Source organism: Lycorma delicatula, chromosome 1 (genome assembly GCF_047948215.1).
Source record: "Lycorma delicatula isolate Av1 chromosome 1, ASM4794821v1, whole genome shotgun sequence".
Lineage (NCBI taxonomy): Eukaryota > Metazoa > Arthropoda > Insecta > Hemiptera > Fulgoridae > Lycorma > Lycorma delicatula.
In genome coordinates, this window is record NC_134455.1 from 387,324,104 (window position 1) to 387,336,626 (window position 12,523).

Here is a 12,523-nt window from a genome sequence, read left to right on the forward strand (position 1 = left end):
TAGGAATGTCTCGTACATACACTTTTATTGTGGTTCATCAATTGTGCGTGGTATGTTGTGATTTACTGCTTGTTTTGCTGTCCCCATAAAAGTAATCTGGGCGAGTCAGATTGGGCGATCATGCAGGCCACAAACCCCTCAAAATAATTTATTCACCTGACATTTCATAAAAAAGTTATTGACTGTTAGCTCTGTGCACTATGGTGCCATCTTGTTGGAACCAACCACGATTGATTTCCACTTATGTTAACTTACTGAAATTTGTTAAGACAGCAAAATAATGATCACTATTAACTATATTTTCAAAAAAGATTGAACCCACAATGCCCGTTTTACTCACACTGAGCCAGACTCCTGTTTTTACTTCATGTAAAGATTGTTCTTGTAATACATGGCAGTTAATTTCATCCACAGTCATGTATTTTGTGAATTAATATAGCCTCCCAGATGAAACCACACTTCATCTGTAAAAACCTAATGTCAAGGACACGTACGGAATTTTTGTCAATAAAGCATTTAAACCATTTACAATAATTTAGTTTTTTGACATGATCTGTAGATATTAGTTCTCGAACATGAATTAACTTTGAAGGGGAAAAGTTTCAGTTCTTTTCTTACAGTTTTATGTATGGTAGCAAGCCCAATATCTTGCTATATTACTGCTATGCTAAATTACACATTGACTTTGATGGACTTTCAGTCATAGAAACCCTGTAGCATCCAAAACATCAAGCAGCTTCTGTTCGTTAGTTTAGGTGGTCTTCCACTTCGATCAGCTCTTCAACAGAGCCTGTTGCCTGAAATTTTTCAATAAAAGTTCGAATTGCATTGCAGTGAGGAACAGCGAGTATTTGGGAACCTTTCAGAAAACATGTGCTTCACTAAATCAGTATATTTGTCACCTTCGCTAAAGACATGTTCAACAAGAAAAATGCGTTCCATTACAAAAGAACAATTACATTTTTTGCAACTATTGATTCTGATAAACAAAACAAAGCACGTTCATTCACAACTCAACAGTTGAATTCTTAGTTTATTACTGAGCAATACCCAACAAATCCGCAGAACAACCAATCTAATCCTGAAAGAACAGAATGGACCACATAACTCTAAAGCATAATGCACAGCAACTTTCTGAACGCTCTGTATAATAAGTAATAAAATTACAAAACATATGTATTTATACTTTTTATTTTGTTTTTATAACTTTGGTTTATACCTTTGTTTTAATTAGGATTTACTTTCAGATTCACTTGCTTGCAATTATTATGTATAAAACTAATTACATGAATCATAGTAAAAATAATAATCTCAACTTTGTCAAAGATAGAAGACATATCAATTCTGGAAATTAAGAATATAAATTCATACTAGCCCTCTTGAAAAAACTTCATCCAGTAAAACATATATTAGTAATCAGTACAACTAACGGTTTAATTTATAACTGGCTTAGAAAAATTATATTGTTAATTCAGTTATATATATTTATTTATTTATTTATTGTTATAAATAATTTTTAATCAAATATGTACTCTATGTAAAGCAAATATAAAATACTGTCGCGTGTTCGCAGCTTGACCAGGATAATAAGAGATTAACAAACTAAAAATTTCTTATAAATAGAATTTATTCCTCTAAACGTATAGAAAATAAAATAAGTAATAATGATGAATATAAGGCATACAAAAATAGTAATTCAAATAAGTACAAGATTTGTTTAATGATAGTTAAATTATAAAAACCAGAATACAGTCCAATTTACTAAAATTGTTATAATGTCCGACCGCTAATATTGCTTAACAACAAGATTATACTAGATAAGTGTAAAGTTCATACAATTTAATTTTCTGCAAATATTGTTAATTTTACTGTTTACAATAGAATTACTCTACACTTAATAAATGAGTAGAATACTATCACTTTCACTACAGTTTATCAATAACTCGCTGAACAACTTCCTATGGTCACCCACTGTCCACAATAGAATGCACATGACATAGTTTTCACTTGTTACCACACACTTACTGATGTGATATCAGTAATATCTGGTTGTGATGATAGTGATTATCATCACAACCACATCGAACTTGGGTTTGCGAAACTATTCTATCATTGTTTGTTATCATGACTACACCGAACACGGTCTCGCACTACTACTGACTTTCTCACTGGTCCCTGTTAGTATTAATATCCCCCCTGGCTTATGTAACTAGTACCTGCCTTATCCCTTAACTGTTGAAGTGTAATAATTTTCATCATCCATGCCCTTAAATTTTCCCATAAATTCTTATTCTGGTCCGGTAATCCTTCTGGTTGAACAACAGCTTTTGGAGATGCCATTGTCAGTATCACAAAGAACAGATTGTTAAACAGACCTGTAAGTCTGAGAAAGAGTCCCTTTTAGTTCCTTCTGGATTCTTCTTTTCGTTATTATTTTCTTTCTTCTTAATTGAAAGAAATCCATTGCCCTGGTTTATTATACGGTCCTGTTACAATACTATATTGTCATAAAAAGATGAAGATTGGTCTTTGAAGAAATGTATCTTACTTAATGAAAAAATTGAACTTTATGTATTGTAATCAATTTTTTTTTCCAGCAATACTGTTGTGAATTCTAATTTATTTGAAAACACTTGAAATTATTTGAAATTAAGCTTAGAAATGCCCAATTTCTTTGCCTGTTTTCATTATCCCTTAACATTTTAAGGACAGTATTTTATCCCTTAACATTTTTAACAATTTAAAAAAATTAGTATTAAATGTTTATTTAAAATGGAGTTCATCGTCATTTTAACTTCAAAGTTGTTTTAAGATCAGTTTCAATGTGGTGGCCAATCTTTACAAAAAATGTTTTGGCTGTATGTATATGAATCTAGAAAGAAAATTATTCAGAACCAAAATAATTTTTCAAAAGTGACTACTATTCTAAGGTATGGAGAAAATGTTTTAAACACTTAAAGACAAGTAAAATTCTATTTTCAAAAATACTTGAAAGATTCATTTTTTTTATATAATATCTTAAATTATGAAATGTTGAAATTTCATTGAAAATTTCCAAACGGGCAAAAAATTGAATATGTTTTACATGAAATTTGTTAAAATGTATACAAGTTTAAATAAAATAAATTGAAACTCTCTAAAGTAACACAAAAAAGAACAAAGTTTATTTAATACAAAACTATGATTTCTTATTGTTCATAAGATGTCACTTCAGAGAGGTGCCTTTTCTTTCTTGATAAATTTTCTTTATAGTAGCCAAGTAATCAGAAAACCAAGTAACTGTTTTATTCATTCATTACAAAAAAAGCATGATCGGTCGCATAATTTTTTTTTTTAATATTTAAACTTTATATTTTTTTATTATAATGTCGTAACACTAATTAGAAAAAGTAATTATGCTCTAAAAAAGTCTCATGTTAAAAGAAAAAATAATAATTGAATGATAAAAACTAAGTAATATTTAATTTTGTACTGTGTATGAAGGTCATTCAATAATTAAACGGACAAACATTTTTATTGAAAGATAAAGATACTTAATGCAGGCAATTGAAATTTTTATAAGAGTTAGTTGGCAACCTTGTGAAGAGTGTTAGTCAGCTGTTTAATTAATATTTATGTAAACAAAACCTCTAAAGTCTTAGTTACAAAGGTGTATCCACTCAAAGAAAGTACTTTTGTAGAACAGCGTTCTGTAATCTGATTTTTACTTTCAGAAAGTGTACAAATATTCTCTCAGGTGAACAAATAATATGGCAGTAGTTACAAGTCTTTACACTCGGGTGGAAAAGTTTAAAGTGCCTGAAAAAGCATAACCGATGAGCGCTACTCCGGGCGTCTGGTAACAGTGCGACCTCGGTGTTAGATTCTTGTATTGATTCACTTATCCAAGAAGACTGATGACTTACAATTGAACAAATTGCTGCAAAATGTCGAGTAAATGTTGGCATAACTCATTCCATCATTCAGAACAAACTGAACTACCGTAAGACTTGTACAAGGTGGATACCTAGAGAGCTTACCATTCATCACAAAGCTGAAAGATTTTGCATTAACACTGAACTCAAAAATCATTTCTTCAGTAACAAAGTGATGCATTTTTGGACAGGATTTTAACCTGTGATAAATCCTGGATACATAATTTTGAGCCAGAGTCCAAGCATCAAAGCATGCTGTGGAAACACCCAGAATCGCCTGTCCATAAAAAATTCAAAACGCAACCATCATCTGGTAAAGTCATGTTAACCATCTTTTGGAGTGCCCAAGGTCCGATTTTCTGTGATTATTTGTACAAGCAATGCACTGTCAACAGCCTACACTACTCAGCCATGATTGAGAACAAAGTCAAGCCCACATCGAAGAGGAAATGTCTGGGATAGCAGAGGAAAAGCGTGCCTCTTCTTCAAGACAACACTCGACCTCATATGGCACAACTGATGCAGGAAACTATTAGCAAAGTGGGTTGGGAGCTCCTTACAACCCTGATCTTGCCCCTTCAGATTTTTATCTGTTTTGTCCGATGAAAGAAGCTTTGCATGGCATAAAGTTTAACAACAAAGAGGTAAAGAAAAAAGTCCAAAACTGGTTTTGAGATCGAGGTAAAGAATTCATTGCTGAGGAGATAAGCAGACTTGTAAAAAGATGGGACAAGTGCGGAGAAGTTGGTGGGGATTACATGGAAAAGTAGACAAAAAAATTGTATTTATAAAATTTTTGCTGTACAGCTATTTGTTTATATAAAAATAGTATCCACTTTCCAACAGTTGTTGATTGGTAGATGGATATTATTTTTTATATAAATTGTACACTATCAACAGTGCCAGATGTTAAAAAAGTAAAACCTAAGCTATTTGTCTGTTTAATTATTGAATTACCCTCGTACTTTGTTATTTTATGTATGTATATATATATATATTTTTTCTTTTTAGGTGTTAGAGATTATATACATATAATGGATCTTGCAGAAGGTCATAATTATGCGTTGAAAAAATTGTTTTCTCAAGATTTCTCTGGTTTTAAAGCTTACAATCTAGGAACTGGGTGTGGTTATTCAGTATTAGATGTAAGTATATCTTACATTTCTTTAATTTAAAACAGATCCATAAAAGTGGCTTAGTAGAGAAAACAAAGCCTTACTTTATTTTCTAAATAATTTAATCACTGAAATGAATGCCTAATTTATTCGTTTTTATTTCATTAATCATAACTAACACTATTATTATAACAGATATAGAATGGATGTTATTTATTGATAAAATATTTTCACTTTTATGTATTTATACAATGAAACAAACTGATGCATTGTAAGATTAAAAAATTTATTTATAGTAATATCAATTATTGTAGTAAATCTACGATTCTATGAAACGTAATTAAAGTACACAACATATGTGCATATTGAATTTTTTCTTTTTGTACTATCCATTAATTTTCAGCAAAATATATAGCTTTCTATATACGATTAACAAGTATTACCTATAAGAATTTGACATTATAAAATATCTACAACAAATTTAACGGTTACAATCTATACTTAAAGATAAGATTTTATAAAATACAAAATAAAAATAGACATAAACGTACCTATTAAACCATAAATTGACAGCTTTGGTGCCTCTCTACTCTTATTCTGTTGCAAATTAGTTGTTATTCCATTCATTTTATTCAAATCATCAATTAACAAAGAGCTTACTGTTCTAATTTCCAACAAAGGTGTAGCTGTCAGTTTCTTAAAAACAAATTCCATGAAACAAAAACTGTACGCTAGTAATAAACTGTTGGTTCTGTTCAGAAAAAAAGACTGGCATGAGTCTAAACCACTGAGAGAAGAAATTTTTTTTAATTTACATAGCCACACAACGATACATTTTAATTAGCATCAGAGCAAAGTTAAACATTGGTATAAATTTTTGAAAGCAAACTGAATATTAATCATTAAACTTTGACTGGAATTATACTAACCTTATTTCTGTAAGTCCAGTTAAATAATGTGCTGGTAATTGATGCACTGAATTCATATGTAAAACTAGATGAGACTTGCTTCTGCTAGATGAGATGCACTAGAACTTTATTATAAATAATAAATCAATATGTTACTTCAGACCGAACCACATCATCAGACAAACAGATAGTTTACTACAATCTATCTAACCAATATGAACATTTCTTGGTATTTCAGAGATTACTTTTTGTGTTTGTGTGATGCAGGATCACATGCCCACATTGGCTGAATATTTATGGTAACAACATATGAATGTTGATCTTTTAGATAAACTAATACGAATATTTCTGAATTCATGCTTTCTTGCCAAATTAATTCATATCATAATATGTAGTTAGTCGTGTTATGTAATACTTACCACAAATTAAATTAATTATTAAAAAATTGAATGTAAAATATTAAAATTTGTAAAATGAAAAAGTAATTGATGAAATAAATATAATAAATGTGTTAAAATTAAAACTAAAACAAATAAAATAAAATTAGAACTTTATAAAAAAATAATTTTTTTATTTATATTAGTAGGTTTAGTACCAATTACTCAGTTAAACTTTGTATGATCCTAAAATCTAATAATACTAATTGATAGGTGTGCTTACATTTCCAGTGATTGAAAATGCTACCTGTTAATAGAAAGGATTCTTAATTTTATTTTGAACTGGTAAATTCTTTTCTCCTTTTATCATTAAAAATAATTTAAATTATTTTTATGTCGCATTTATGAATTAAACTTAAATTATATTTTAAACAGCATTATTTCAAAATATTTAGATATATGCTTCTAAAAGATCTTTCCAGAACAATTATGTAATTCCTTTCTCAATAGCATGTAAAGTATATTTTCTGTCCATTGTAATTCTTTTTTTCTTTTTTTGTGAGAATGTATACATCTGGTTTAACTTTTGCAGTTTTTTTATAATCACTGCTGTTTAATTTTTATACTTAACCCTTTCCATTCTTTTGTTGAATACAGCTTGACATCATAATTTACCGGTACTACTCCTTTGTTAATTATAATTTCACAATTAAATGTACACATTGCACTCCTTTGTCAAGTATGGCTCAACATTTTTAAACTAACCGCGGCTATGCATTAAAATTCAAAAAGGAATTGTTTGTAAGATTGTAAACCCATGTAATATCAATATATTCAATATTGATATAATCAAAAATAGCATTTTCTGCTTAATTACGTTCTCAATGTGAGGTTATATAATTCGTTAGTTGGCATGGCATCTACCATTCATTCTAGTAGTTTTGTAACAGATTCTGATATTGAAAATGAGTTTAATGATAATAGTAATGAAGATCCTGATTATAATTTTGAAGAACGTGATCAAGAAAATGTCATTTTGCACAATTATAGTGAAAGGGATGGTAATGATAATGGAACGCATGCACCCCAATGTAGGCCTATTCTTAATGTTCCAGAAACCCGGGTTTACAAACAGAAAATTGTTTCTAGAAATATCACACTGAAAAAATTATCGTAATAGACATGTAAACCCTATATTTTTATTAAATGAAGGTTTGAAAGGGATGGTAATGATAATGGAACACATGAACCACAATGTAGGCCTATTCTTAATGTTGCAAAAACTCGGGTTTACTACCAGAAAATGATTTCCAGAAATATAACACTGAAAAAATTATCGTAATAGACATGTAAACCCTATTTTTTTATTAAATGAAGGTTTGAAAGGGATGGTAATGATAATGGAACACATGAACCACAATGTAGGCATATTCTTAATGTTGCAAAAACCCGGGTTTACTACCAGAAAATGTTTTCCAGAAATATCACACTGAAAAAATTATCGTAATAGACATGTAAACCCTATTTTTTTATTAAATGAAGGTTTTTATTAAAAAAATTTAATTTTTTGATATAAGCAATTTTGCATATAAATAAGTCAAAAACCATAAATTTAATTATTAGTTGATAGGAAACTAAGTGATCCAAATTGGCACTCAATGATTGGAGACTCAATGGCACTTCTTGATTTCGTAAATGAAGGGTATAGGGTTATGGGTTGATTTGTTTTATGTCCTATGATCTTATATATTTTGTTTGTGGTTTAGGAATTAATACAGTTACAGTTTTGGAAGTAATACTTTCCCTATAAAGATTTTGAAAATTTTGTGTGTATATTTACTGACTTGTTAGTGTTGTACTTTTTTCAACTAGGTTTTTAAAATTTTTTTGTTCTATATTTTATAACATCTTATCTCTATGGTTGTGAAACTGTTAATGTGTTGTAGGTATTTTATTATGTTGAATTCATCAATATAGTTGTGACTTAGGTGTGAGTAACGTTGATGTACCATATATATAAAAAAAAATATGTTTGTGCTGGAATGTTCTGATGGTTTTGGATAATTGAATTTTTAAACCGCTGTATTTTGCAAGTGTGTTTCCTATCACTTCAGATTTACTTGTCATTTCAAATGATCATGTAGTTTTGTCAGTATTGTATATTAACTTTTTAACCTATTTGTAGACTAGATGCTTGATAAAAAGTCTACAATACAGTTCAGTCAACTGTAATTTATGCTTAACATAACAATTACTAAACAGTTTTGAATTTTAGTAAGGTAAAATTGTTTATATAAAAAAAAAATTAAAACTGTTGTTATTGAAAGTACAATGTACTTTCAGGCTACAAATAAGGATCACTGGCCATTGTTAAAATTACAATAATGGAAATAGAAATCAAATCAACTCAAACCTGGCTGCAATGATAAAAAGAAAACCATACTTGTGATGCATTTGCATTAATTTTATATCAAATAAAAAATAACAGCATAATGGATAAAATTTTACTCACCTTCATAAAAATTGTAGCATACATTTAATAAATTTAAACTGTATAAAACTGTTGAATATGAAGTAATATCATATTGATTATAGAAATATAATAAAAATGTTCAATAAAGCTATGTAGAAAATATGATTTAGAAACACCCTAGTTGTACAAGGATTATTACTACGGAATGGATGATGCCAGTTTAAGGTTTAAGTTCTCTTGTTGAAAACTGAATAAACTGATTGACGATTCACTGTTATTCAATAGTAATTTTTTTTTTAATTCACTATAATGACTTCTATTTGTAGTTTAAAAAATCCCAGTATTTATGCATTAAGATTTATGTTTCTTGTATCAAACAGATGTTAGATAACATAAAACTTAAAATTGTCAGACATTAGACATGATCGTTGGTAATGCATATATGTGACAAAGGAAGGTCAATTAGTTATCATTTGTAGATAAATGATTGAAGTAGGGTTAGCCAGTTGTATTAATATAGGAATTTATTCTTTTGATATCTTAATTATAATTAACTTAATGCTTTCAGGTAGTTAAGGCATTCAGTGCTGCCAGTGGTAGAAAGATTGCATATGACATTGTTGGTCGACGTGAAGGTGACATAGCTTCATCATATTGTGATTCAACTCTTGCATTCAAAGAACTTGGGTGGAAGGCAAACAGACTTCTTACTGACATGTGTTAGTATAATTTGTATTACATTGTGATGTGGAACTAATTTTGTCACAATAAAGGGTTTTATGTAATTAATGCTACCTTTTCCCTTTTTTTTTAAAATAATACATATAAATGTATTCTGTTGATTGAAAGAACTGAGAGGTTAATCAGAAGATACAACACTAACTAAACACGGATGAAAGTTTATAACTGTAAGTTAACCACAATGCTGTGACGTGCGTTGAGTAAATATGCTGGAATTTTGATTTACAAGTACCTAAAAATAGGCTTTAACCTTTTCAGATCATGTAGCCTTGGAACTGGTTATGTGCGGCGTCAGTTTTAAAACGCTGTTACAAAATCATTATATATGGGATCTAAGTCGGTTATTTTTTTTTATATTCACAAAGGAATCAGTTTTATTACACAATTTGAACGACGTTTATACGATGTAAAAGGTTTATTTTTAGACTAGAAAGAATATGACCATTTTTTTCTCAGAAATGTGCTTGTGTGTGTGTGACTTGTGTATTATAATTGCTATGAGGATTACGGATTTATTTATTATTTACAAAAATAGCTTATCTTACTAGCAACATATCGATGTATTGAAACACATAATAAATTATCATATACGGCATACAAAAAAAAAAGGAATTTGTGGTCATAAATACGTCACTTTTACTTGAGGTCTATAAATATCTTTTCTGACAAATGATATCGGTAAACATGTAACAAATCGATTCATAATGAATAACAGTATACAGTAAAAATGGTTTTTTTGTCAATCTGAGTAGCCTTTTCAGTGGTGGGGATTTTTATAAAATGTAGTTTTCTGAATCTACTTTCACTTATACTAACATGTTACTAATCTGTGATTTATGACACGGGTTTTTCATCATATTTTGCCCAATTTTCAGCCGATTTGTTTGAAAATATTATTTTTAAAATCAGGAAACTATGTTTCATAAACACAAAGCAAAAAAAAAAAATTTTGCTAATAAAAAACACGGTAGAAATGCGAGAAAAAAATTCTGCAATTAAATTATCGTAATTTTTGTACTGTTTCAATTTTTTTTTTGTTACAGGCATATAAAAAATATCCAGGCGTAACGGTTTTTTTTGTCAGAATCTGTTAAATCTCTTTAATATACTGTAATTTTTTGAAATTTTTTTCACAAGAGGGTAGCATAAGACTATGAAGGGAGGCAATTAGATACCAACATATTTTTGCGGAGCGCTAATCAACTGCAGATCATTGTGATGGGAAAAGGTTAAGAAATTAAGATGCAGTTATATATTCAACTTCGCAAAACATAATTGAAACATTGAGTCTTAAGTATTATATTATGTTTATTATTCATCTTGTATTATTTACAATGTTTTCATTTGATCAATTTTGAATTAATGATTGCTAGGAATGGGAGACTTGTATCCCAATATGTATGCATCCATAGACATGCCAGTTTCCCAGATTTAAGCAAGAGACCCCCAATCTCTGTATATCTTACCCACTTTCCCAATTTGAAAGTAAATTCTACTGATTTTTTTTAAATTACAAAAATTTATTATGGGTATCAGTTTTTTATACAATTGATAAATGGTTTTCTAATTACATAAGTGTTTAAAAATTATAAAAAAATTAGAAAGTATAATTTGCAGCTAAAATAATATGATTCATGTTTAGTATAACATTTGTTGAGTAAAGTACATAAAAAAATAATCTTTAATATTTGTCTGTCAGTGTTGTATTACATTATCTTTCTCCCATTTTTTCTTAAAAATAACCAGTCTTTCTTCTCTTCACTTCATACTGTAAGAATGTCTGTAAGAATAGGTTAATTGTTTGAATTAATTGGTTGATTTCATGTTGTGATTTATATACAGCAGAATTGTATTGAAAATAGTTTGTTTTATTCTTTAGTTGGTCGTATTTTAAGGTTTTTCTTTTCTTAAATGGTTTTATAATATATTATCTGAATTCTACATGGTGGATATATTTTAATTGGTTCTGAATTTTTTAAATGGTGAAAAAGTAGGATTGTTTTCAGTAAACAATTTAGAGTTTCCTTTTGTTTTTCTATCTAGAAAAGGTAACCGTTTTAATTTTATTGGTCAGTCATATCAGCAAAATATCTTATGAAATAATGTAGTCCGTTTTATTCTGTCATCAACAAGCAGGCCGTATAGAATACAAGATTATTGGGCTGGCCTTGCTTTCACTTATTTTGTCTTCATCACTGTTTCCCCACTTCATCAACCATACCCTTGCATGCAGCGTAAACATTTAATTAACATTTTACTAAACAAAAGTAATTATAATATAAATTGTTAAGTTACTTAATGTAAAGTAAATAATTTTTTCAATGTAAAGATATTTGTAATATGATGATAATCAGCACTGTTCATTAGGGATATTTAAATTAAAATTAAATATGCCAGTAACTTCAATAATAATCTTATTATTTATTAAATGTCAAATAAATGTTATTGATAATGATTGTTATGAAGTCAGGATAATGCCTATGCTGTTACTAAACTAGTATTAAATAAATACACATGTATTTCTGTTATTTAGAATCTCTTTAATTTTTTTAAATTTCAAGTTGTGGTTTCTGTATAATTAGTTTTCAATGCGACATTATTGCCTGGTTCTCTAAAACATATATTATTTGCAGTCATGTATTTTCTACATAAAATATTTAACATAAAAAATAAATATACAAATAATCTTGTACCATGGTCTCTCCATTTTTCCATGGATATATTCTCCCGAGTCACCCATATTTATTTGATCCTTTCCCCTCCTCCATTTTCAAATTTATGGGTTTAGCCTTCTGTCTTCATCTTGATGTTGAGAATGAATGGTTCTGCAGAGCTAGTGTAATCATATTTTATGTAATCTGGTAGGTGACCATATATTTATTTAAGCTGCTTAAGGGATAATCATTGGTCAAATATGCTGGTAAACTCAAGAGTTTGTAATATTGGTCTCATACTGCAATTCTTCCAAGAATAAATACTTTATTTTATCCGTGAT

General features: G+C 28.9%; 1 protein-coding gene across 4 annotated transcripts in view; it reads left to right on the forward strand.

Annotated features, from left to right (window-relative positions):
* Nucleotides 1-12,523, forward strand: part of Gale (UDP-galactose 4'-epimerase) — a 67,163-nt gene that overhangs the window by 50,163 nt on the left and 4,477 nt on the right. For all 4 annotated transcript variants that reach the window (XM_075353797.1, XM_075353801.1, XM_075353799.1 and 1 more), the window contains exons 7-8: nt 4,926-5,059; nt 9,356-9,506. In XM_075353797.1, coding sequence (XP_075209912.1) covers nt 4,926-5,059; nt 9,356-9,506 — 285 coding nt within the window. The remainder of the gene's footprint in view (nt 1-4,925; nt 5,060-9,355; nt 9,507-12,523) is intronic.